Source organism: Suncus etruscus, chromosome 4 (assembly GCF_024139225.1).
Source record: "Suncus etruscus isolate mSunEtr1 chromosome 4, mSunEtr1.pri.cur, whole genome shotgun sequence".
NCBI classification, from domain to species: domain Eukaryota; kingdom Metazoa; phylum Chordata; class Mammalia; order Eulipotyphla; family Soricidae; genus Suncus; species Suncus etruscus.
Genome location: NC_064851.1, coordinates 103,776,489 through 103,802,643, shown reverse-complemented (window position 1 = coordinate 103,802,643; position 26,155 = coordinate 103,776,489). Strand labels below are relative to the sequence as shown.

General features: G+C 55.2%; 1 protein-coding gene and 1 pseudogene across 1 annotated transcript; both read right to left on the bottom strand.

Moving 5' to 3' along the window:
• Positions 1 to 1,659: 1,659 nt before the first annotated feature.
• Positions 1,660 to 25,289, bottom strand: ZNF395 (zinc finger protein 395). The gene is made up of 10 exons (XM_049771118.1): positions 25,185 to 25,289; positions 8,095 to 8,311; positions 6,624 to 6,784; positions 5,491 to 5,600; positions 5,143 to 5,378; positions 4,955 to 5,055; positions 4,371 to 4,626; positions 3,208 to 3,297; positions 2,600 to 2,703; positions 1,660 to 1,992 (listed from the first exon to the last, which is right to left on the bottom strand). The coding sequence occupies exons 2-10, from the start codon at positions 8,296 to 8,298 to the stop codon at positions 1,881 to 1,883; spliced, it is 1,374 nt and encodes a 457-aa protein (XP_049627075.1). The 5' UTR covers positions 8,299 to 8,311; positions 25,185 to 25,289; the 3' UTR covers positions 1,660 to 1,880.
• On the bottom strand, positions 21,629 to 21,727 carry LOC126007375 (uncharacterized; annotated as a pseudogene).
• Positions 25,290 to 26,155: the final 866 nt, after the last annotated feature.

The following is a 26,155-nucleotide window of genomic DNA, read 5'->3' as shown; positions in this document are numbered from 1 at the left end:
AGGGGTCCTACTGGACAGGACCCACAGCCGCCTCTCTCCTCTCACAGCCTGTGGAGTAGCCCGGGCCCCAGTGGGACATTCCATCCTCAGTCTGATGGAGCCACAGTGAGGGGTGACAGAAACATCCAGACCGCGAAGGGTTCAGTGGAGTCGCAGCCCAAGTCTGGCCAGTCCCCAGGAACCCCCGGGGTCCTTTGATAGAAGTACAATAGGCCCAGCCTCAGGGCCTGACCTGGCCACCTCACCTGCCCACCCTCACCTCAGCTGGTCTTGGGGCCACAGCTCAGCATCAAGTTGCTCAGATCCTGGGAAGCTGCCAATAGTGACTCAACAGACAGATACACAAGGCCCAGGTACATGCATGCCAGAAAATTACACACAGACAAGCTCAAGCATACCAGGTACACATAGCCCAAGTACACATGTCAGGTACACATATGCCCCAAGTACACATACCCCACATACATGCATGCCAGGCACACACTCCATATCATGCATGTCAGGTACACAAGCCCCATGTACACATGTCAGGTACACACCCCATGTACACACATGCCAGGCATACACATGTCCAGTATGTATTGGGTATATACATGCTAGGTGCATACATGTCAGGCATACATGCCATGAGTACACGTCAGGCACTCCGCAAGTACACACATCCCAGGTACATGCCCCAGGTATACACGCCAGGTACATGCATGTCAGGCACACACACAGCCTAGGTACACATACCCCAGGTATGCACATGCCAGGTATGCATATCAGGTATACACGATAGTGACACACGAGTACACACACCCCAGGTTCATGGACCAGGCATGCACCCTGGCCTGGCCCCTGGGTGCAGAGCAAAGCTCTGATGAGAGCCCAAGCGGGTGAGGTTGCCTCACTCCAGGGAAGGTGACTGAGGGGCCCAACTGTGTCAGGGATGCAAGTCTTGGTGTCAGCGCAGATGGAGGAGGAAGGTGGGCACCCACAGTGGGCGCTGCACCCAGAGATGCTGCCCAAACCCCCCGAGACAGGAGCTGTGCTGGTCCTGGCCCTTCCTGAGGCTTCCACAATGCAGGGCAGTGCCCCTGGTCCCGCATGTCCCCAGGATGTTCCAGGAACCCATTAAGTGCCCCCCAGATGCTCCTGTTCTCCCCGAGCCAGGCCCTGTGGGACCACCAGGTTCAAAGCACCTCACTGTTGAGTGCCACTAGGGGAGCCAGAGGCAGGGAGGAAACGGTCCTGGCGGGAGAGGATGGGGGGGGGGGGGGGGCAGGTGATGCACATTCCTCCTGCCTCATGGCATTGGCATGGGGCTTGGAGCTGGGGTCCTGGATTAAGGGTACAGCCTGAGAGCTCCAAAGAGCTGATGCCAAAAAGGGGCATCCTGCCGCCATGAAAGCTGCTTAGTGAGGAGTCCCCGTCCCCAGTTCCCCCAGCATCAGGTGGGGAGATGGTTGTGCCTTCCAATGCTCTGCCCTGCACCCTTTTTCCCACTCAGCCCAGCCTCAGCCTTTTCTCTGCGTTCCTGAAACTTGGGGGGAAAAATTCATCTTGCACCATGTTTCCTCTGGGAGGAGTGGAAGAAAACCAGGCGTCTCTGGATCGCCCAGACTCGGAGGTCAGCGGGAGTCAGGGGCCAGTGGACTCAGGGAGCAGGCGGGGAGCAGGGATGGTCATTCTTTGGTCTCTGAGTTGCGACAGAACACCCCAGTAAGTTGTAAGTTGGGGCTCGCTCCTGATTTTAGGGAAAAAATAATTCCTTTCTTTAAAAAAACAAAAATACAAAGTTCATGTGTGGCAGGGGCTGTATCCGGGAGTCAGACATCAGCTACGAGAGCCCCGAGGCCCCAGGTCCGGCCGTAGCCTTCGGGGTGTGTGCAGTGCAGCTAGTCCAGGAAACGCTGGCATGCCTTCTTCCAGCGGCAGGCCGTGCACCACTGTGCCCGCTGCTCCACGCCGTACACCTTGCGGCACTTCTTGGCCTCACCACGGCCTTTCCTGGGCAAAGAGTTGGGGGGGGCACAGTCAGTCACCAGAAGGCTTGTGCTGGGTGAAAGTGGGGGGCCCTGCCCAACCCCCACATAGACTGGGTGGGCTGGACAGGAGAGGACAAGGGTAGAACTTGCATGCAGAACATGGGATCAGACCACAGGTATAGACCATAGGCTCAGACCATGAGATTAGATAACAAGCACACACACAAAAAAAGTAGACCACAGGATCAGACTACATAGGTATAGGTATAGACTACATATAGACATAGACTTAGGTATAAGTATAGGTATAGACATGGTATAGACTACAAGATGAGATCACAGGTGTAGACCATAAGATCAGACCATGAGTATAAACAAAGGATCAAACCATGAGATCAATCCATGGGAACAGACCAGGATCAGACTACAAGATCAGACCACAGGTATAAACCATAGGATCAAATCATGAGCATAGACCAAGGGTACAGACCACGAGTACAGACCAAGGGATCAGACCATGGTGTAGACCACAGGATCAGACCACAGGTATAGAACACAAGATCAGAACACAGATATAGACCACAGGTTCAGACCAGACACGGGACCAGACCACGGTAGAGTCGTCTTACCTAGTGCTGCTCTGGGCTCGGGGTGGAGAAGTGACAATCAGGTGAGATTTCATGGTGGAAGGCGGGGGCTGGGGCTCGCTGAAGCTAAGCGACCGGCTCCGGACCTGGACAGGGGGAGGGGACTGTGAATGTGAGGGTCACTCTGTCCCAGGATGAGGGCAGGACAGGAGAACAAGGATGGGGAATGGAAGCGGGGGTGTAGAAAGAGTGGTCACCCTCAGGACAACGAGAGGTGGGGTGGGGGTCACATTGAATAGCATCAACATCGCAGATGCCACCACGAGGACACTTGCCACCAGGTAACTGTTTCTGATCTGGGGTCACCCCAAATGGTGCTCAGGGCTTGCTTCCGACAGTGTTCAGAGAAGAAATCCGGGTCAGCCAATTGCAGGGAGGTGTCCTCCCCACAAAACAGTCCCCTCTGCTGCTCTGGGTTTTAGATGCATCACTTTGGTTCTGGGATTGGGGCAGCCCAGACGCCCTACCTTTCCTCTCCCTGGGGCATAAACACGGCATGACATTGGCTTGCGGATCCCCCTAAGGATCTCCCTTCAATATTCTGCAGGGTGGGTCCTGTGGGGTGGAGGGGCAGGGCCTTGAGCACTCACCGGAGAGAGGGAGGAAGCCGTGGGCGGGGCGGCCCAGCTGATGCTGGTGTAGATGTGGGGCGACACAGGGATCTGGAAAGACGGCACAGCCTGGAGGGGTGCAAGAGCATCAGTAGAGGGGTGGGCACGGGACCAGTCCTTGCTACTTCCACCGGATACAACCACCCATCATTCAGCTGGAATATTCTAAAACAGGAGTTCTTAAACTATGGCCTGGGAGCCACATGCAGCCCGCTAAGGACATTTATCTCGTCCACTGTTGCCTATCCAGATGACTCATCTCAGGCCAGGCCCACAGTGCACATGTGTGGGGTGTTCATTGCCTTCTCTGACTCCCTCCTTCTGTCTCTCGACTCCTCCTCTTGGCCTCAGGCAGGGGTTTTCAAACTATGGCCTGCCAAAAGCAGAACCATTGTTCTCAATGAAACACTGGTAATTTTGTTGATTTAACTTTACTTGTTCTTCATTTTAAATATTGTACTTGGGGCCAAAGCAATAGCACAGTGGTAGGGTGTTTGCCTTGCACATAGCCGATCCAGGACGAACCCGGGATCAATTCTCGGCATTCCACATGGTCCCCTGAGCCTGCCAGGAGTGATTTCTGAGCACTGAGCGCTGCCGGGAGTGGCTCAAAAACCTAAATAAATAAATGTTTAAAATATACATATTGTATTAGTTTCTGGGTTTTTCTTTTTTAACTTCAAAATAAGATATGTGCACTCTACACAGGAATTTTCTCATAGTGTTTTTTTTTAACCATTGTCCAGTCCTTCAAAGGTCTGAGGGCCAGTGAACTGGCCCTTGTTTAAAAAGTTTGAGGACTTCTTTTCTAGAACCAGCTCAGCAGGATTTCCACACTTTGCTCTGGAGAGCAAACTTTCCCAAGGAAAGTTCAGGAATCCAGGGAAAGGAAGGTGCCATTGACTCTCAGCCAATCGTGCAAAGACCTAGGATGAGCCTCTGGGGTCACCCTGACACTGAGAGGGGCATCAGGTCAGGGGCTGTGCCTGGTGATTCTTGGGGGGCCTACGTGGCCCTCGAGCCCCCTCTGAGCTGTCCCCCGCACCCTCCTGGACAGTACAAGGCAACACTCAGTGACTATTCCCCCATCCCCTGCTGTGTCTGGGTATGCTCAAACCTAAGCCCTGGTGCCTGCCCTGTACCTGGTAGGCATGGTCGGCCTGAATGTGCCAGAAGGAGCCGGGGGCCGACTTGCTGAGAGAGGCTCGGGGAAGGCAGGACTCCAGGCTCCGGTGCTCGGGTGCCGAGAGCTGCATGGGGGGCGGCGGTGGGGGGAGAAGAGCGAAGGGTGGACTGGCCACCCCAGGAGCAGGTGCGGGCTCAGGCCCTTCCCTCGCCTGCACTTCCGTGTAGTAAAAATCTTCTTCCCTCTTGAACTGATCCGAGTCCACGGTGTCCCTGTCAGGGGTGAAACACGACCCTGCTTCAGGGACACAAAGGGGAAACTGAGGCATGAAGGGGTGAGAAGGAGGAAAGGAGCCAAGAGAACAGTCAGGATCCCCCTCAGGACGCTGTTTAGGGTCCTGACACCTTATCTGCACACCTGGAGGATCCAAGACATCCTAGGCCCCACCTGCTGGCCCAAAGCAGGGCTCTAGAGTCAGCGCTCACAGCAGCCACTCAGTTCTGAGCTTCTACAGAGGACGAGCATGTTCCTTCCCTCCCAGCAGGCCTTCTGGGGTACGTCCTGGGGTGGGGGCCTGTGGGGTGCCTAGCTGGCACCTACCCCAGATGGAGTGCCTTCACATGTCTCTTGATGCCCACGATGGAACGCAGAACCTTCCCACAGCCAGGCCACAAGCACTTGTACAGGACCCGGACAGAGTTCTGGAAGAAACAGGGATATGGCCATTTGTTGGAGGAGGTGACCCCAGGAAATATGAGACCCCCCTCACCCTATGCCCCCACACACACCTTTCTTTTGCGGGGTGCTGGCTCGTCTAACAGGAAGGCGTCGGGGTCTGTCTCAAAGCCGGCATCAGTCTGGGGGGAGCCAAAGGCATCGCCCAGGTACTTGGGACTGGCCTGTGGGTGTGGGGGTGACGGGGTCGAGACGCCACTACTCCCGCTCCAGTGTCCACTTGTAGTACTGCTGCCACCATCCGACAAGTCCCCGCTCTCCTTCCAGGGGTCACAGGTTGTGCGGGGCACTGGGAGAGGGGGAGCAACCAGGGGTTTCAGCCGCTACCCAGCATTCTGGCTCCCCACCGCAGTGATGGGGAAACTGAAGACCCACCAACCCATAGGGGTGCCCCTCCTCACCTGAGAAGCTGGCCTCGGGCGCCGGCGGACTCTGCACCACGGGGCTGCAGGACAGCGAGGTAAGCACCATGGCTGCCATCATCTCATCCATGTCCACTGCATCTGACTTCCTGCACCAGAGCCCAGAAAATGCGTCACCTCCCCGCACCCTGCTCTGAGATGTCAAGGGGCACCATAGCAGAATAATACCACTGCGCCTTCCGGTTCCAGCTAAGGTGGAGAAAAGTAGGTCCCCTTTCCAAGGCGGTGCACTTACCCTGAATTTACCCGTTTCCCAAGACTGGGACAAAGCACAGAAACCACCTTGTCTTTTGGTTTTGGGCCACACCCAGTAGTGCTCAGGGGTTACTCCTGGCTCTGCGTTCAGGAATCATCCCTTGCAGGCCTAGGGGATCATATGGGATGCTAGGAATTGAACCTGGGTCTGTCCCAGGTTGGCCATGTGCATAACAAACGCCCTACCACTGTGCCATCACTTCGATACCAGTTTTTTGTTTTTGTTTTTTTATTTAGGTCCCCACCCGATTATGCTCAGAACTTCTTCCTGACTCTGTACCTTAGTGGGCTAGGGGGATCAGATGGGATGCTGGGGACTGAACCCCAGCCACTCAGAGTTGGCTGCATGCCAGGCGAGTGCTTTATGCTAGTCCCATCCCACCAGCCACAATGTGTCTGCTTGGCTGCAGTCATTAATCAGAGCATCTTATCTTTTTCTTTTGATCCCACCCAGAGGTGCTCAGGACTCAGTCCTGGTTCTGCACCAGCAATTTACTGCTGGCCAGGGTTGAAGGACTAAGTGGTGCCAGGGATTGAACCTGGGTGGGCTGTTTGTGAGTCCAGCATTGCAGAAACAATAGCCCAGCCCAGTCCGGTCAGCCGAACAGAGCTTCTGAGTTTCAACAAAACCTGGTCCGAAGCCATGAGCAAGAAAGCCAGGGGCACAGAAGGAAGAGTCCCAACGCAAACCTCAGGTGCTATAAAATTTTACAGGAGCCAAAAATAAAACCAGTCCTCAACCCAACCTCAGGGTCTCCCTGATAACTGAGTTCCGGCAGCACAGAGGCTGCCTTATGTCTGTCCAATAACATCCCCTCAGACCCTCCCACAGGCCCCACCTTGTATAGCCCCTGTACCTCTTTGGGACATCAATGTTCCTGGACACAGGTCTGTAGACAGGGGTCTGGGAGCCCAGATCCTGGGGAGCCCGTGTCTCTGCTGACCACATCTCCTCGGCCCCACATCTCCGCTCCCTTGTGGCCACCTGCTCCACTGGCCTTGGGCCCTCGGGCCATACCTGGGGGCAGAGACTTGGAGTCAGGGACCTGCCTGACCCTTCCCCTCCCCTCCTGAGGGGGAACCACCACAACCAGTCCCCCACCAGACAGACAGGCAGACCAGCCCTCTCCAGGGATTCTTTTCTTTTCTTGGCTCAGAGCCACACTCAGTGATGCTTGGGCTTCCTCCTGGCTCTGTGCTCAGAACTTCTCCTGACAGTGCTCAGGGGGATCCTATGAGATGCTGAGAATCGAACCCAGATCAGCCACATATGAGGTGAAGGCCCTCCCTGCTGTGCTATCTCTCTGGCCCCTCTCCTAGGATTCTGCTCTGAACCAGGAACCCAGGCAGGATTAAAATCAATTATTAAAGACAGACCATATGGGACAGATAGATGTGCTTAGCATGGATGGGAATCCAGCCCTCCATGTCCCCGGGATCTCTCAGTCCACAAACTGATGCACCTCCAATCTCCCAGAGAGGTCCCAGGGGCCCCAAGACCAGCTCGGAGGCTTAGCCAGAAAAAAGCAAACAAGGGCCAGAATGAGAGCACAGTGGGGAGGGTGTTTGCTTTGCAGCTGGCCAACTCAGGTTAGATCCCTGGCATCCCACAGGAGCCTGCCAGGAGAAATTTCTGAGCACACAGCCAGGAGTAACTCAAGTGCCACCAGATGCGACCCAAAAACCAAATTTAAAAAGTAATAAAACCCTCAAAAAGGGCAGCAGAGGCCAGATGGGAGAGCCAGGCAGCTGGAAACCCTCAATACGGGCAAAAGCTCATCCACCACCCTCCCTGGCTCTCCCCCTGGCACCCTCCGACTCTGGCCTCTCCCTTTGGGGACTCCTCCTGTGCTGACATAGCAGGGTGCAGTGACAAGGCCCCTCCTGACCACACAACCCTGGCTGGGCAGGGCAGGTGGGGGCCTCCCTGCAGGGAAAGACAAGAAATGAGCGCGGCCAGGATGCTGATGAGTGGGGGGGAGGGCGCCCAGGGGACAGGCTGGTCCTGGTGCTATGCCCAGTTAAGGAGGGAAACCTCATCAACTGAGCATGAGCCTGGGCAACAGGTACAGAGCAAAGAGGTGGCATTCCAGGTGCACCCCAGACTCTGCATAGCTGGTTGGGGGCTCTCAGGGGTGGCAGGAACACTCTCAGAAGAGATGAGAGCATGGCATGAACACTCACTCTAAAGTGGCAGTGGGAGCACTCCAAGGGCAGTGGGAGTACCGTAGCCTCAGGCTCCAGCTCAGCTTTGGGAACCAGAATCCAGCAACGGCTACAGATACTGTGGCCTCACAGACAGGCCAGGTGACCCCGCACCCTGCCTACCTGCTGGATGCCCGTGGGGAGCAGGGGGACAGGTCCCACACTCCTGGAGACTTCCCTGGGTGGTTCATGGCAAGATGAGTCCTTGACAGTTGCAGGGAGGCCCTCCGAGGGCTCAGCCTGAGGGTCCAGAGAGGCAGCAGGACCCAGCACCCGGGCTCCCAAAAGGGAGCGTTTGCCCAGGCGTCGGGAAAGCACGCTGGCCATGCTCCTGCCAGTCCTGTGGGGACAGAGACATGACTAAGGCCATCACATAGAGCTGGGGCCCCCACTCATGAAGGCAGCCCGGAAACCAGCTCTTCTCTCTCTTAGGAAGTTCTGGGATCAGAGAGAGCCACCCAGGGTCCAAGCCCAGCCCACCCAATGCCCTGCTCCCCCAGACAGACCCTACTTTTCCCGAGAGACCCTAGAAGCATAATTATTTAGTTTAAAGCTTCATGTCACTCACTGAGGTCCTAGGATTTACTGCAATAAAATTACAGTAAATTTATAGCAGTGCTAATGACAGTGCCCATCACTTCCCTGTTCATAAATCCAATGCACATTTGATTCCTACAAAATCACTGTCAATCAAGGTGTGGGGGTAGTGCAAGCACAATGGGGGGCAGGACACTTCCAGCAGGCAGCCCTCCTAGGTTCCATCCTGAGCAACCCACAGGGTGCCCCGAGCCCTGCTAGGAGTGCTAGCAGAGCTCTGAGAATCATCACACACACAGGCCACCTCTCTTGCCCAGTGAACTCTTAGCCCAGTGCACAGTAATCAGCCCTGAAGTGCTCAATCCACTGTCCTGGGCACAGGGCCAGGGTTTGTCCTGGGAGCCAAGTCTCCCTCCTGCCAGATGTCCGAACACACAGACTCTGGGGTAGACACCCCAATACCTCATACTGAAATGAAGGGTCCAAACAGACTTGGAAGGTCCCCCACAGCTTCTTTGCTGAGTGCTCCCACCACACCGGGCCCATAACCAGCCTGCGCCTCAGGCCCTGCCTCATGCCAAACTACCCTCAAACACGATGCTAAGCGGGCACCTTCCTGGGTTTGTGTGTGTGTATAAGAGTCACTGAAATAAGCACAATAGGTTGGAATGAGGAAGACAGACACCTCTTCCAGGAAATCCCTGGAAAGCAGAAACAGGTTTCGATAGAGTCTATAAGCCGAGGAGCCCAAAGCTCATTTATCAAGATTTTCTGTCTCAGAATGCCATTGGAAGCTCCCCCAAAAAACACCAGGAGGAAGTGTGAGTGGTCCAAATGGAATGCGTCTCCTGGCATCCTGGGGCCTTAGGGCTCCCTCCCTTAGAGCCCGCAGAAACAAGAGCAGGGAAGGGACCCAGCATGGCTGCAGTAGCACTGACAGGCACCAGAGGGCAGCACACACCCAGGGACTGAAACCACTTGTTTCTGACCAAAAACAAGCCAGAGGCAGCCCCATTTTCCAAACAGGAAGTCTGAGTTTCCAGGCCTGGAAGGGGAGGAAGAGGAGTGTCCCGGCCTGCAGTCCAGTCCAGCCCAGCGTGTGGCCCATGACTGACCCGACCAGGCTTCTAGAAGCCTCTTCTGCGCCAAAGGCAACTTCTTTTCCTGCTCGTGCTGGCTGCTGAGTGGGATTTGCATACATCTGGCCACCCACTCCTTGAGCTCTTCCTGCTTGGCCTCTCAGCTACCTCAGGCCCCTCTTGAAGCACTTTTTTATCCTTTTCTTGAGAGTTTATGTCTGAACTTGATATTACACAAAAGTCACAAACTGTATTTGGGTATCTGATGCACAACATTCAAAACCTCGGTGTGTATTTTCATCCTGTTGAAGGCCACACTTGATGGTGCTTAGGGAACTAGATACGGTGATCAGCCAGGTCAGGGGTCCTCCATGGGTGACCACATGCATGCCACAGGTCTCACCTCAAGGGCCACAGGGACAGAACTGGGGGTGAGGAGGGGTGTAAAAGTGCTGGCCCTGCACACAGCCAGCCCGGTTCCATCCCCCTATACCACACAGGTGAACTCAGAGCACAGAGGAAGCCCTGTGCACAGAGCCAGGAGTTAGCTCTGAGGACTGCTAGGTGATTCATAATCCCTCAAAAAGGGGTGTGTGAGTCCAACCAGGGCCTGAGCACGGGGCCACAGCATTGGCTCTTTCCACGCAGACACTCAGAAATTCCTTCACTCAATTGACAATTAGCAATGAAGCAGGACCAGCTCAGGGGGGGGTGGGTAGATGGATTGACAGACATAAAGACACAGACACACACACACACACACACACACACACAGAGCCCTCGCCTGCAAGGCACAAGGTCAAGTTCTGTCCAGGGACTGAGAGCAAGTGGCATTTTTCCCTACTGGGCTCAGGACAAGCATGTGGGGCTGTCCCAGAGGTTAAGGATGAAAGGCTGGAAAGGCCCCCAAGAGAAGAGAAGGGGGGGGGCCTGGCCCGACTGAAAGGACCCTCCCCCAGGCCTCCCTGTTGTTCCCTGCCCTATGCCCTGCTCCCTTCACTAGTGCCAGTGAGGGGACAGGGACTCCGTAAACCAGGGGTCTCAAACTCAATTTACCTGGGGGCCACAGGAGGCAAAGTCGGGGTGATCCTTGAGTGCAAAGTCAGTAGTAAGCCTTGAACACTAGGGGGTGTGACCCAAACAACTAAAACAAAACCAAACAAAAAAAGATTCCTCTAGGGCAGGGCCACAAAATGTTGTATGGAGGGCCGCAAACGGCCCACGGGCCTCGAGTTTGAGACCCCTGCAAAACCACAAGCATGTGAAGCCCAGGATGCACGTCTTAGCCAGTATCCTGGGAGCCTGCAGCCCATGAGGGATAGACAGATAAGATACACAGACAGACCGAAAACCCCATTTCTGGCTCTGAAATGCAAATCACTGCAGAGCATTGGCAGGACTGTGTGGACAAGAGTCCAAGCACATGGCTTTGCACATGTGTCTATGTACACGTGTCATGTATGTGACATGTGTGTATGTGTGTCTGTATGCTTGTATTTGTGAGTGTCTTGTGTACATCTTTCTGTGATGGTGCATCTGTGTATGTGAATATGTGTCCATATACTCATGCTGTGTCTGTGTGTACATGTCTGTGTGTACATGTGTGTATCTTATACACATGTGAACTCGTGTATGTATTTGCTAGTGTCCAGTACAACTGCCTGGAGCTGCTGAGCTGTTCTAGCACAGACCCTAAATGCCCAGGACGTGGGCACAGTCCTCTGTGCAGCTGAGGAGCAGCATGAGGCTTGCACAGCCCCTTCCTTAAGTCACATGATGCCCTGCCAATGGGTGAAAGTGGACAGTTGGCTGCGCCCAGGTCCAAGCCAAGCGCCCCACTTTCTATTTCACTCCCGCACCTGTTCCACGCAGCTGCAGGGCTTGGCTCTCGAGCCCACATTTGCAGTCGCTCGTAATCTCCATCAATCACTTTTTATCCTCTTCCTACTGGGGGGGGGGTCTCCCCAGCTACAATTGGGTTCCATCAATGGAGCTGTTGGGGCCACATGTATGGAAGGTGCTGGGCTATCCAGGGTGCCACTGTGAGCCAGGCTTGCTCTCAGCTTGAATTCTCCCCCTATTTTTAGACCCACACACCGTGGTGCTCAGGGATCACTCCTGGCAGGGCTTAGGGGACCCTATGCAGTAATCAGAGATAGAAACCAGGGGCAGCTGTGTGCAAGGCCAGCGTCCTCCCCATCAGCCGCATCAGCCCTAAAACCTTTCAAGTGGCCCATCGTGTTCCCTGGCCATGGGGGTCTGAGCTCACCCACAGTTCTGACCCACAGAACAGGACCTCGAGGGCAAAGGCGGGTATGGCTGCCCCAAGCTGAACTGGCCCTGGAGAGTTGCCGCCTGTCGGCTGTCGGCCAGTGCCAAGCCAGGCTCACCACTCCAACTTCCCCCACAGCTCACAGCTTGATACTGTTTGATCCAGAATGTTCCAAAGAGAATCCCTCTGCGGGGCACACAGCTGCCAGCACCCATTTACACATCTCCCAGGGTGGACTGACTGGTTCAGGAGGGGACACAGGAACTATCCAAGGTCCCCCTGGGGTGGCCCATATCTGACAAACAGGATTGTAGCGACAGCTCAAAGGGCTGACACACAGGTGGGGCCAGAGAGATAGCATGAAAGTAGGGTGTTTGCCTTGCATGCAGAAGGACGGTGGTTCGAATCCTGTCATCCCATATGGTCCCCCGAGCCTGCCAGGAGTAACCCAAGTGCTGCCAGGTGTGACCCAAAAACCAAAAAAAGGGCCCGGAGAGATAGCACAGCGGCATTTGCCTTGCAAGCAGCCGATCCAGGACCAAAAGGTGGTTGGTTCGAATCCCGGTGTCCCATATGGTCCCCCGTGCCTGCCAGGAGCTATTTCTGAGCAGACAGCCAGGAGTAACCCCTGAGCACCGCCGGGTGTGACCCAAAAAAAAAAGGGGCCGACGCACAGGTTCAGAGGTCAATCCCGAGGGCCACCCCAGTGGAATCTCTATTTGAGTTTGTTGCCTTTTGGGCCATACCCAGAGGTGGTCAGGGGTTACCCCTGGCTCTGTGCTCAGGAATCCCTTCTGGTGGTGTTCAAGGGCCCTACAGGATTGTGGAAATTGAACCCAGGTCTGTGGTGTGAAAGTGCTTTCACTCCAGCCTCTGGAATCTCTTTTTTTTTTTGGGGGGGGGGGGGGGGGCACAGCGAGTGATGCTCAGGAGTTACTCCTGGCTATGTGCTCAGAAATTGCTCCTGGCTCGGGGACCATATGGGATACTGGGGGATCGTACCAGGTCTGTCCTGGGTCAACCGCATGCGTGGCAAATGCTCTACTGCTGTGCTATCACTCCGGCCCCTGGAATCTCTATTTTAAAAGTCAACTTCTCACTCACACCAGCTCCACATTCAAATTCTACTACACTTATCTTCACAGCTCACTTGAAAGTGGTCCTCAAAACATGGGGACAAACGAGTGGCCTGGCCGCACCTCCTTATGCAGACTCCAGCTCTGGGGCTCCAAAGGGGACTGGGAGCCTCGGGGCATCCCAGAAGGATCAGCATTGATGGCTCCTATTCTAGGGAAATGGACCTGGACTCTCAGGGGTCTGCTGGAATATGGAGGGCTGGGCTTGCTCCAGACCACCCATGGAGTGAGTTTGGAAGAGCAGGTGTGACTCGGGCATGATCAACAGGCACTGCAACTGGCAGGGCCCAGGGGGCAACCCTGAACTTGCTCGGGCAGATAACCAATGAACCGGATCAACAACACATCAGCCTTTCAGTGGTGGTGGGAGATCACAGTGTGTGGGACTCGGACAGGGCTGGTGTGGACAGAACCACTCACAAAGGGCCTAGGCCCAAACAGATGTCCTACCTCTGATGCATGGGCAGAACCACATGAGGGCGCAGGACCATGGCCACATAACTGCCAGGAGCCAGTGCCCTGCCCTGTGAATGGGTGGCACTGGGCTACACCAGCTGGGCTCACATCATGTGAGCAGACTGCACACTGCTGCCCAGAGACCGTGATCTGCTCCTACAGCCTTGCAACCCTGAACCAACATCCTGTTCCTGCAGCATGGATGAGACCACATGAGCATACACCTCTGAACACCACATAAGGAGCCAACGTCCTGTTCCTACAGCATATGAGGCCATGTGAGAAGACCACATGAGTAGAGGTCACGTGAGCAAAGACCACACGGGTAGAGGCCACGTGAGCATATGCCTTTTAATACTGCACCAAGAACCAATGTCCTATTCCACAGCCTGGGGGATCCATGTGGACACACCCCACTGCACACTGCCACCTTTCTCACCATACCTCCCCTCAATCCTCTGCTCCTGGCTTATGAAAAACAGTCAATAAGTGAGTCTGGTTAGCACAGGCCTGTCAGCCCTCAGCCACCATGCCCGCCCACCCCTAACCCCCCTTCTAGCCTGATTCCCCCAGGGCCAAACAGGGGGTGCAGTTGGGGTTCAGGACCCATCTGGAATGTGGCAGGGCTTTCTAAGCAAGGCTAGGAGCAATCCGCAGGCACAGAGCTGGGAATCACTTCCAGCACCCCCAGACATGGCTCCCAGATAAAAAACGAACGGGAGGCAGGAGAGAGCACATAGCCTAGCCCTTTGAGGACATAGTGGTTAAACCTGATCAGAACTTATAGAAAGAACTTTGACAGACCCAGTAGCAAGAGATGGTGGCTGCTGACTCAGCGCTTCCTGCAAGAACGGAGCAGGGGAGCAGCTGGTCCCCAGGGCTGGGAGAACCGGTCAAAGCTCTTCCCCGGCTGTTTTGGGGTCAGCTTCTAAATGCCCCCCACACCCACCCCAACCATCAGGGGCTAGAGCAATAGCAGTGAGGAAACTGGGGGGGGGGCCTCCAGTCGAACCCTCACATACTCTCATCCACACTCCAGGGTCTGAGCCCATCAGCAGATGGAGACTCCCAGAGTTGCTTTCTGATGGGCTAGTCCCACCAGGTCACCTGACACCCAGGCCTGATATAGCTCAGGCCTTGGGTCAAGGTCAGGATCTGATAAATGTGGATCAGACACTCCCTGCCCCCAGGCTCCCCCAGAGGAGAGAGAGCCTGAGGATGGAGGTGGTGATGCAGAACAGGAGCAACAGGCCCCAGTGGGTCTGGAGCTTCCCAAGCAGAGGTGTGCAGATCAGCAAATGTGTGGCCCTTAAAAAAAATGACAATTTGGAAGCCAGAGTAAAGTTAGCACAGCAGGTAGGGCTTTGCCTTGCATCCAGCTGACCTGGGTTTGATTTCCAGCATCCCATAGGATCCCCAGTACCACCAGAATTGACACCTGAGTGCAGAGCCAAGAGTAATCCTGAGCATGCTGGATGTGGCCACCCCAAAAACCAAACAAAAATTTACAATTATAAAAACAAAACAAAAGATAATGCAGGAGAGGGTGGAGAGCCTGAGGAATGGCTCAGGGGTAAAGCGCCACTGGCAAGTCCAAGGCTGTGAATTGGATCCCTGGCACCTCACAGGCAACCAGGACAGTCCCAGCAGCTAGCCTAGGCTCTGGCGCCCTCTCCCGCCCCACAACCGAGATGCACCCATGATACTAGAACCCAAACTGCGAGTAAGAGACCCTCAGTCCTACCCTGAAACAGCCCAGCCCTGAGAAGATGGCCCTGGCTCTGGGCCAGGATCCTGCCCTAGGCTGAGACACAGTCCAGGTGCAAGAGGAACCCCCAGGGGGCACAGCTGGGTCCCAGGTGTAAGCAGTACCCAAGGGGGCCTGGAAGAAAGAGGCACAGGAGGCGGGAAGCTGTCACATGCCCACCATGCCTCAGACAGTCCTGTGATAGCTGGACACGCCTTCAATTTGCCCCTTCCACACTGAGCGGGCAGTACGGGAGTCAGTCCTCGGGCCCCACAGCTCCCAAGCCAGTGGCCAGCTCTGCCCCACCTGAAGACAGGTCAGTTCCTCCAGCACAGAAGAACAGGAGTGGGTGTGATGAAAAGCTCACAGGACTGTGAAACTTTCCTTCCTTCCTCCTTCCTTTCAGGCTTAGTAAAGAAAAGCATACAGAACCATGGAACTATCTTTTCTCTCTGTGTGTCTCTGGGATGCCAGGGATGGAACCCGGCTCAGCTAAGTGCCAGGCAAATGCCCTCCCTGCTGGTTGCACTTTTTTCCCATGTGAGGCTCCAGCCCAAGGCCTCATAGCGCCTGTGGCCAAGGCCAAGCTCGAGTTTCCAACCCACGAGCCAGCACTGTGAGTTGTGAAATGTAGTTCATGGAGAGGCAGGAGGGTGTGGGGGAGAGAAAAACATGAGGGGGCGTGGGGGGGGGGCAGAGGACTGTCCAGGGAAATATCCCGGTCTTGCTTGCAGACACAAAGACACTCTTGCCCACCAAAGCCCCTCTCCAGACCCCCAACCCCACCCCCAGGGCCTCAGAGTCAGTTCTCCACGCAGCAGGCGGATCCCTAACATCCAGGGGGCCCAGGCTGCAAGCTCAGCCCCACTCTGAAATGCTCCTGAGTAGTCACAGCTATGTAACTACCAGGAATAAGAACTAATGGGGAAATTGCTCCCAGCTCAGTGCTCAGAGGTGACGTCACCTCTGGGACTTCTGGGACCACACAGTGCTGGGGATGAAACCCTGCGCCATGCCTGTTGAGCCCTGCCAAAAAAACTGATCTCAGGCACATCAGTTTACCCTGAAACCTCAGAAAAACAGCCACAGGAGGGGCAGAGTGAGAGCACTGTGGGGAAGGTGTTTGCCTTGTACATGAGCGACCCAAGTTCAATCCCCGGCATCCCATCAGGTCCTCCGAGCCTGCCAGGAGTAATTCCAGAGCCACCAGTGACCCCCCCAAGTACCTCCAGGTGTGGCCCCCAAAACAAAACAACAGTAAATAGAAAATAATCAAAATGTAGACACACATGTGCAAATTAACTGCAGGCTCCACTGTGTGTACTGGAAGTGGCTTCTCCGCAGGAGCAGCAGGAGGGCATTATCCACACAGCACTGAGATCCAAGCAAGTCGGCTCTTCACCACCAGGAGCCCAGAAATGCCAACTTCTATGACAAACCACCAAGTGCTGACCAGACTTTTGTTTCCCAATGCTGAAGATGGAACTCAGCCTGTACGCTCTAACCACTGCACAACCTTCCTGGCCCCTATTGCTTCAGCCATTCACAAATTTCTAAAGTGGTTCATTCCCAGGATTATGTGGCCCCCACATCACTTTCCAACATGTAACTGAATCCAAAAATGCTAAGCCCTGCCAGCCCTTGGATATACAGCATTTGTCATAGAAGGAAATGGACTTGTATAAAGGCAGTAGGAGGCCCAACAGCCTGTCACCCCGCAGAGCCCTCAAAGAGATGCCTTGGACAGGTGGCTGACGTGCTATGGTGACACCAACCTGCCAGCCTTGCCCCTGCCCAGGTCTACACTGCAGACTCACTACTAACAATCTCAAACTGTCACACCTACCCCCTGGTTCTTCCTCTGCTCCCCCACTCTGGGTCCTGCCAGAGCTCTCCCGGATAGGTCCCCACCTGCCCACTGCCACCTCTGCATCTCTCCACTAGGTCTCTGCTGGGCCACAGAGGGTGGAACCTTCTTCCATGTGTTCCCAGGCCTAAAGGTGCTGAGACCAACCAGCTAAGCCCTGTCCCATCTTTGAGCGCCGAGCGCTGAGCAGGATCTAGAACAGCTGCTGAGAAGACAGGTCACAAAGAGAAAAGATCTGTCAGAGGCGCAGTTGGGGGCCAAGAGATGGGACAGCCCTTTGAAAGCAGGCCAGGGTCCAATTCCCAGCACCACAAAGGCCCGTCAGGGCTGCCCCAAGGTCCCAACAATACGGCCACACCTTCGGGTCCTTCAGCTGAACCAACAGTTCAACCCAGTTTGCTGAGAATTGGAGTCCTGAGGGCCACCTGAGCACTGCTTGAGAGCACTATACCCCCCAAAAACAAGCATGACCAACACAAGAGGAGCACCCCAAATACATCCAGAACTTTCTCATGCCACATGAAGTGGCAGTGAATTCAGGAAGGCAGATGCTGGTGGGGACACTCAGATAGGAAGAGACGCAGAGTCAGATGCCACCAGTTCAAATGGGACATTCGGTGTGCCGGTGTGGATCCTGGACACCAGCAGAAGTGGACACAGAGCAGGGGGTGAGGTGCTCACAGAGCACAGGCACCCAGGAAGGCAGATTGGCAGGTTCTTAGAAAATTATGGGGCCGGAGAGATAACATGGAGGTAAGGCATTTGCCTGGCATGCAGAAGGACGGTGGTTCGAATCCCGGCATCCCATATGGTTTCCCAAGCCTGTCAGGAGTGATTTCTGAGTGTAGAGCCAAGAGGAACCCCCTGAGCGCTGCCAGGTGTGGCCCAAAAACTAAAAAAAAAAAAAATTAAACTCTCTCCCTCCAGAATTCAGCTGTCGGACTCAGGGTGTTTTCTCCCAAAGGGCTGAAAAGTTCGTTCACACAAAAACCTGCCACCCATCCCAGCTCTAGCTCTGCTCACTGCTAAGTGCTCCTCATCCTGCAGGATGAGTGTGGCCCAGCAGTGGGTACCAGCTACAGAGTCCTGAGGTCCGCCATCAGCAACTACACCAAGTGCAAGTCTAGAGCACCTTCGCCAAGTGTGGCATGTCAGGGTGGCATCCTAAAAGGGGGGGGGGAGACAGTGAGGAGAGAGAGGGAGGAGAGAGACAGAGAGAAGCCTGCCTGCTCCACACACAAGACAGGAGGATGTTGCCAAACCATCCATGGTCCTGTTGCCGTCACCTGCCCAACCCACGGCGACACCAACCACAAAGGGTCCCTAGTGTAACCTGAACAATCAGATGTGACCAACTGAGAAGCTAAATGCCCCCATGGCCCAACAACCCACAAGGGAAGGGGGCAGAGCCCACTGCAGAAAACGTGTAGAGTGGACCAGTGCCGAGTGCTTGGAATTAGGGTTATTTCCTTCCAGTTAGCATCCATGTACTGGGGTCTTTTTGGGGGGACAAAGTGGACTAAGGGTCACACCTGGAGGTCCTCGGGATCACTCTTGGCAGAACTCTTGGGAGCAACCACACGAGATGCTGGAGTTCAAACCAACAGTTAGCCACACGCAAAGCCAGTGCCTTAACTCCTTTACTTCTTTTTGGGTTCTGTCTGCCTTGTTTTCTTCAGATTTAAAATCATATTCTAGACGAAACTTAACTTTTAGAAGGATCGAGTATCCATAATAGTTTAAAGCCCCTCTATAGGGCTGGATAGACAGAACAGAGGGCAAAGTGATTGCCTTGCATCTAGCTAACCCAAATTCTTTTCCCAGCCCTGCACCAGGTCCTCGGGGCCTGCCAGGAGTGATCCCTGAGCACAGAGACAGTTGCCACTGAGTACAGCTGGGTGTGGCCCAAAACTCACCAAAAATTAAAGAGAAATGACATCCAGTTCAACACTGATCCCTTACTAAATTCACTTCGAAATTCGGGCCCTCGTCCTAGATGAGTTTCTGATGAATTCTTCTTCTAAAGGAGCAATCCCTCCCACCTCCGCACCTCAAACTTCTGCATTCCCCCAGCCTGGGGAGGAGTTCAGAGTTAAAGGCTAAGAATACATGGGGGAGGGGGGCCAGTGAGGTGGCGCTAGAGGTAAGGTGTCTGCCTTGCAAGCGCTAGCCAAGGAAGGACCGAGGTTCGATCCCCCGGCGTCCCATATGGTCCCCCCAAGCCAGGGGCAATTTCTGAGCGCTTAGCCAGGAATAACCCCTGAGCATCAAATGGTGTGGCCCAAAAAACAAACAAACAAAAAAGAATACATGGGGGCCCTCACTGGCAAATCACCCCAACTTTAGGCTGACTCAGCAGCACCCAGGCCAGTTCTTGATATAAGTGTCAGATTAAATTAATCACATACACACACCCCACCCAGCCTATGATCATCTCAGGCCCAGGCAAATCCTTGGTTTGGGCTCAGGCTGCTGCCTTCTCAGAGCTGCAGAGACAGGGGTCCAGCAGCAGGAGCCTCCAACCCTCCAGACACATCATTTGGGTTTTTTGTTTTGTTTTTGGGGCTGTGCCCAGTGATGCTCAAGGGGCCAAATGCAGTGCCTGGGATTCAAAGGGGTCAGGCCACAAGTAAGCCAAGTGCCTTCCCTGCTATACTCTCTTTCTGGTTCTTCATCACCCAAACTGAAGCAAAAGGAAGGGAGGGGAGGGGAGGGATGGGGGAGAGGAAGAGGGAAAGGAAAGAGGGAGGGAGGGAGAAAAGGGAGGGAGAAAAGGAAGGAAGGAAGGAAGGAAGGAAGGAAGGAAGGAAGGAAGGAAGGAAGGAAGGAGAAAAGGAAGGAAGGAGAAAAGGAAGGAAGGAGAAAAGGAAGGAAGAAGAAAAGGAAGGAAGGAGGGAGGGAGGAAGAAAAGGAAGGGAGGGAAAAAAGGAAGGAAGGAGGGAGGGAGGGAGGAAGAAAAGGAAGGAAGGAAGGGAGGAAAAGGAAGGAGAGAAGAAAGAAAAGAAGGAAGGAGAGAAGGAAGGTAGAAAGAAGAAAAGGAAGGAGGAAGGGAAGGAAGGAGGAAGGGAAGGAGGGAGGAAGGAAGGTGGAAGGGAGGAAGGGAAGGAGGAAAGGAAGGAAGGAAGGTGGAAAGAAGGGAAGAGAGGAAGGGAGGAAGGGAAGGAGGAAAGGAAGGGAAGGAGGGAGGAAGGAAGGTGGAAGGGAGGAAGGGAAGGAGGAAAGGAAGGAAGGAAGGTGGAAAGAAGGGAAGAGAGGAAGGGAGGAAGGGAAGGAGGAAAGGAAGAGAGGAGGAAGGAAGGAAGGTGGAAGGGAGGAAGGGAAGGAGGGAGGGAAGGAAGGAAGGAAGAAGAGGAAGGAAGGAAGGTGGAAGGGAGGAAGGGAAGGAGGGAGGGAAGGAAGGAAGGAAGAAGAGGAAGGAAGGAAGGTGGAAGGGAGGAAGGGAAGGAGGGAGGGAAGGAAGGAAGGAAGAAGAGGAAGGAAGGAAGGGAGGGAGGGAGGGAGGGAGGGAGGAAGGGAGGGAGGGAGGGAGGGAAGGAGGGAGGAAGGAAGGGAGGGAGGGAGGGAGGGAAGGAAGGGAGGAAGGAAGGAAGGGAGGGAGGGAGGGAGGGAAGGAGGAAGGAAGAGAGGGAGGGAGGGAGGGAGGAAGGAAGAGAGGGAGGGAGGGAGGGAGGAAGGAAGAGAGGGAGGGAGGGAGGGAGGAAGGAAGGGAGGGAGGGAGGGAGGAGGGAGGGAGGGAGGGAGGGAGGAAGGAAGGAAGGGAGGGAGGGAGGGAGGAAGGAAGGAAGGAAGGAAGGAAGGAAGGAAGGAAGGAAGGAAGGAAGGAAGGGAGGGAGGAAGGAAGGAAGGAAGGAAGGGAGGGAGGGAGGAAGGAACTGCAGTCCGTGAAACTCAGATTCCAGGAACCACAAGACCACCAGAACATCCAGGGCTGTGCACATGAACAGTAAGTCCCGAGCCCCGATTCCCACACATGGCTCTCAGCAATGGCCAGTGACCGAGGTCACAAACCCAAAAGTCTAAGGGCCACACAGGGAACAAAGAGCGAGTGAACGAGTGAACAGTGGCAAGAGGATACCTGGGCCAGACCACTTTGAGGGCTCACACCTGACAAGGTTCTTCCAGGGCCCCAAATCCAGCAGCAGTTCTGGGACCATCTGCCTCCCTCCCCATACTCCCTGATGGCCTTGAGGCTGTGTCCATACAAGTCACTCAACCTCTGGTCCCCGGACATGTTTCTCCCCAATCTTCTGTGCTCCTGCCACATCTGGCGGCGCTCAGGGGTTATTCTGGCTTTGCACTCAGAAATCGCTCCTGGCAGACTTGGGAGACCATATGGGATGCAGGGGATCAATATGGCTGTGCTATCACTCCAACTCCCCCAAGAAGCATTTTTTGAATGAAACAGAAGCAATGAGGCTAGACTCAGGAACCACTACTGGTAGGCTCAGGGTACCCTATGGGATGCTGGGGATCGAAAATGAGTCAGCCTCGTGCAAGGCAAATACCCTCCCTGCTGAGCTATAGCTCTGCCCCAATTTCATTTCTTTTTTTTCCTTATTTTTTTAAAATATGGAACACTTCACGAATTTGTGTGTCATCCTTGCGCAGGGGTCATGCTAATCTTCTCTGTATCATTCCAATTTTGGTACCAAAGCAAGCACCAGTTTCATTTCTTTGTTTTGTGTTTGTTTTTTTGGGTCACACCCGCTCAGGGGTTACTCCTGGCTCTATGCTCAGAAATTGCTCCTGGCAGGCTCGGGGGACCATATGGGATGTCGGGATTCGAACCAATGACCTTCTGCATGAAAGGCAAATGCCTTATCTCCATGCTATCTCCCCCCCCCCCCGCCCCAATTTCATTTTTTTTTTCTTGGTGTTTGAGTCACACCCGGCAGCGCTCAGGGGTTACTCCTGGCTCTATGCTCAGAAATCGCTGCTGGCAGGCTTGGGGGACCATATGGGATGCTGGGATTCGAACCACCGACCTTCTGCATGCAAGGCAAATGCTTTTACCTTACCTCCATTCTATCTCTCCGGCCCCTCGATTTCATTTTTCTTTTTCTTTTCTTTTTTCTTTTTTTTTTTTTTTTTTTTTTTTTGTGGTTTTTGAGTCACACCTGGCAGTGCTCAGGGGTTATTCCTGGGTCCATACTCAGAAATTGCTCCTTGCAAGCATGGGGGACCATATGGGACGCCGGGATTCGAACCAATGAGCTTCTGCATGAAAGGCAAATGCCTTACCTCCATGCTTTCTCTCCGGCCCCTCAATTTCATTTTTTGTTTGTTTGTTTGTTTTTGGGCCACACCTGGCAGTGCTCAGGGGTTACTCCTGGCTGTCTGCTCAGAAATAGCTCCTGGCAGGCACGGGGGGGGGGGGGGGGCCATATGGGACACCGGGATTCGAACCAACCACCTTTAGTTCTGGATCGGCTGCTTGCAAGGCAAACGCCGCTGTGCTATCCCTCCGGGCTCATCATTTCATTTCTTAATGCAAGTCACAGTCCCAAACATGATAAAGAAAATACTGTTCGGGAGTAAATAAATAAGCTCAACTCTGGCTCCATGCACTGGCTTTTCACAGCCTCAGTTTCCCTAGCAAGGTTCAGGGCCCTACCAACCTGGAATCATACCAACAAGGCAACTGACAACAAGCACGTTCTTCCTACCTCCTTTTGCAACCACCTTCAGAATCCGATGGCCTACAGATATTGCAAACTGTGGCCCGGGGAATTTGCACAGCAAGCCACCCTAAGTCACTCTGGCGATGAGAAGCAGACTTGAGGAGGCTGGAACAATCTACAGGGCCCAGGCATCCTGAAATCAGAGGGTGAGTGCACAGGCCTGCTCATAGTGGGGGTCCCTGCACCCTGATTTCTTCCCTGCTCCCCATCTTGGTGCTCCCACCGTCCCAAACCCCCCCCCCCCGAAAATTGACATGAGAAAAAGTGAGAAGATCTCACTTTTTACTATATGTACTATATTACTATATGTAATTCCACACAACTGTCTGGCCTCTAACCTGTCTAGTGGCTGGAGTCTAAGACTGCATTCTCCTGTGTGCCTCGGTTTCCCAGAGATGCATAAGCCACCTCTGAGGGTCAAAGGCTCAGCGGTGTTGCCCAGATGGCATCGGAGCCAGACTGACATATCCTCCAACCCACGCCGAAGAATCCTCAAGGTCCAGAGCAATAACCCATCGGTGCGCAATCTCCTCCCTGCTGGCCACAGCGGCTTTTGCTCGCCCATCCTACACCAACCTCACAGCTACACCTGCCTGCAGGTCACCTGGCTCAGGATGTTTTGGCAAAAACCAAGAAGCTTCTCAGCAGCTGGAGTGTCAGCCCCGCCTCTCCGAAATACTTTTCCACTTCCACTTTTCCCACTTCAGCGGTTCCAAAAACTTCCACCAATAATTTATTTCCGCTCATATCACTCCTCCTTCACCTGTGGGGTATCCCCTCACCTCCTCCAGGTTATCTCAGCCGGAACGAACAGGTTTGGAGCCCATCCTCTTTCCCATTTCCAGTTTGTCCCAGTAAAAACAACACTGGGCATTTCTGAGTGGTGTTAGCCTCTTACAGATCTGCCTCTTATAGTACTTTGGGGTTTTTGTTTATTTTGTTTTGGGGCCACATCCAGCGGTGATCAGGGGTTACTCCTGGCTCTGTGCTCAGAAACCACGCCTGGTGAACTTGGGAGAAGGAGAAATCTTATGGGATGCTGGAGATCGAACCTGGGTCAACTGCATGCAAGAAAATGCCCTCTTGGCTGTGCTATCGCTGTGGTCCTATCCTAATAGGATTTGAAAAAGAAAACGCTCCCAATAGTCTTTTCCGACACCCCTCCACACATACACTCACACCTGCTGGGGGTACTGGCCATCACTTGCACCTGCAACCTCTCCTTCCACCTGGCTCGAATGAGCGTCTCTGTCTTAGGTTCAGTCTGAATTTACAGCTCGAAGTTCAACCTCCAAAGTTCACCTCAACTTTGCCACGCCCCCACAAATGCTCCAGCATTTCCAGTCTAAGGGACTTTCCCTCCAACCATTCCCACCAGGCCAGGGGCTTACGGCACCCACAGATGTTTTTTGGGGGGGCAAGACGCTTATCTCCCCAGAGAGAATCGAGCCAGGTCCCACAAAAGTACCTGTTTGTTTCCCTCCTGGCTCAGGCTTGCGGTGCTTTACTTACACCACACAAACCGGCACCCGCCCCCCAAGGCACTCGCACCCCCAAGGTCTCCAATCACTCACTCACTTGCCAGCCAGTCCCACCAGCTATGCCATTTCTGGCTGGGCTGGCTGGGTGGAAGGAGACTAGTTAGTGCCTTGCCGCCAAACGCCACCGCTACTGGAAATTCTCCAAGGCCACCAAGAAGCGGGCCAGGGCGGAGGTGGAGCAGCAGCAGGCCGGGTCGCCCCTATATTTCCAGGCAGGTGGGGGTGCTTAGATGGCGAGTGCTATGTAAACTCAAGAAACCCAGCAGCTAGCTGAGAGAGAGAGAGAGAGAGAGAGAGAGAGAGAGAGAGAGAGAGAGAGAGAGAGAGAGAGAGAGAGAGAGAGACTGTTGCCTTGAAATTGTTTGCACATGACAAATTCCCTGTCCAGCCCTCCTCCCCCCCCCCACTCGGGCACCCCACTGCACTGGGTGCTCAGGGATGGGGGGGGGGACCCACCGGTGAGACGAGGCTGGGTGAAACCGCACGGAAGGAAATGGGGGGTGAGTGGGCAGGCAGAGGGGGCCAGAAAGGGTGGGGACAACCCCGCTGGAGGGTGTGCCGGATTGGGGAGCGCGCTCCGAGACGAAGGAGGAGGAGGAGGACTAAAAGAAGGAGCGGGCAGGACCCCGCGGGGCGCCGGCAGCCGGGCCGGAAAGGGTCAGGGAGAAGAGGGGCAGGTCCAGCCCGGTTGCAGAAGCTGGAATTCAAGTTGGAGCGAGGGGCCCAGAGCGCGCCATCAACAAGGCGGCGCGCGGGTGCGCCCGGGCCACCCCCTTTCCCTCCGGAGGCACCGCGCCCCGTTGCAGCCGCCGCCGCCGGCCTGCGAAGTTCTCGGGCCACAACCCGGGGATCCCCCCACGACTTGGCCCGGAGGCAGCGCCCGCCCCGCGCGCTCACCTCGCCCAGAGGCCCGCGCAGCTCCAAGCAACCCCCGGCACCGCGCGCTCGGACGCGCCGGGCTGCAGACACCGGGCCCGGCGCCCCGTTCCGTGCAGCGCCGTGCCGTTCCGCTCCGCTCGCTTCGCGCCCACCTGGCCGGCCCGCGCCTGCCCGCCCGTCCGCCCGCCCAGCCTCCCTCCCCAGGCCTCGGCGCTCACGTACGCGGCCGCGGCCACAACCCGGTCCGGATTCCCCGGCCGGGAAGGGAGCGCGCGGGTGCGCACGAGCCGCCGCCCCGGGACACACCCCCCGGCCGCCCCCCTGGACTCCGTGGGCGCTCCCGAAGGGCCCGAGCGCACATGCGCACTTGAACCTGACCCGAGGCTGACCCACCCACCCACCCACCCCCGAGACCCTCTTGGCCCCCGAACCCCCCCGTGCGCCCCAGCCACCGCGCCCGGCCAAAGTTTCGCGCCCTGCTGCTGCAGCGTCCGGGCCTGGCTCTGCTCCGGGACCCGGGCCCGGTGGGTGGGTTGGGGCGCAGCGGGCGGGCCCCCCGCTGCAGAGCCGCGGATCAGACCTGGCCGGGCACGGCACGGCACGGCACGGCCCGTCCCCTCGCGCGTCACGGTGCCTGCTCCATTTTAGGCGATTGGAGGCGCTTCTCCTACTTGGGGGTTAGTTTTAGAAGGCGAGGCCGGGCCCTAGGCGCTAGGGCCGGTCTGGAAAGAGAAGGGAGAAAGTTAACTATTAGCCTTTGGCAAACAGTGCACGTCCCTTTGGTTTAGGCTCTGGCTTTGGTGTCATTTGTAACAAGGGCACTCGAAACTGTTGCATTGTATTGCTGTCTGATTTTTTTTTTAAGAGATAAGGCTTGGGGGGGGGAGGTGCAGGGGGGACCCCTGAATACCTGTTTTATAGTCAAGCCAAGGTAATTGGTAAGAAGAATTCTTGCCCTTCCTTTCCGGGCCTCCCCTGATTTCATCTTG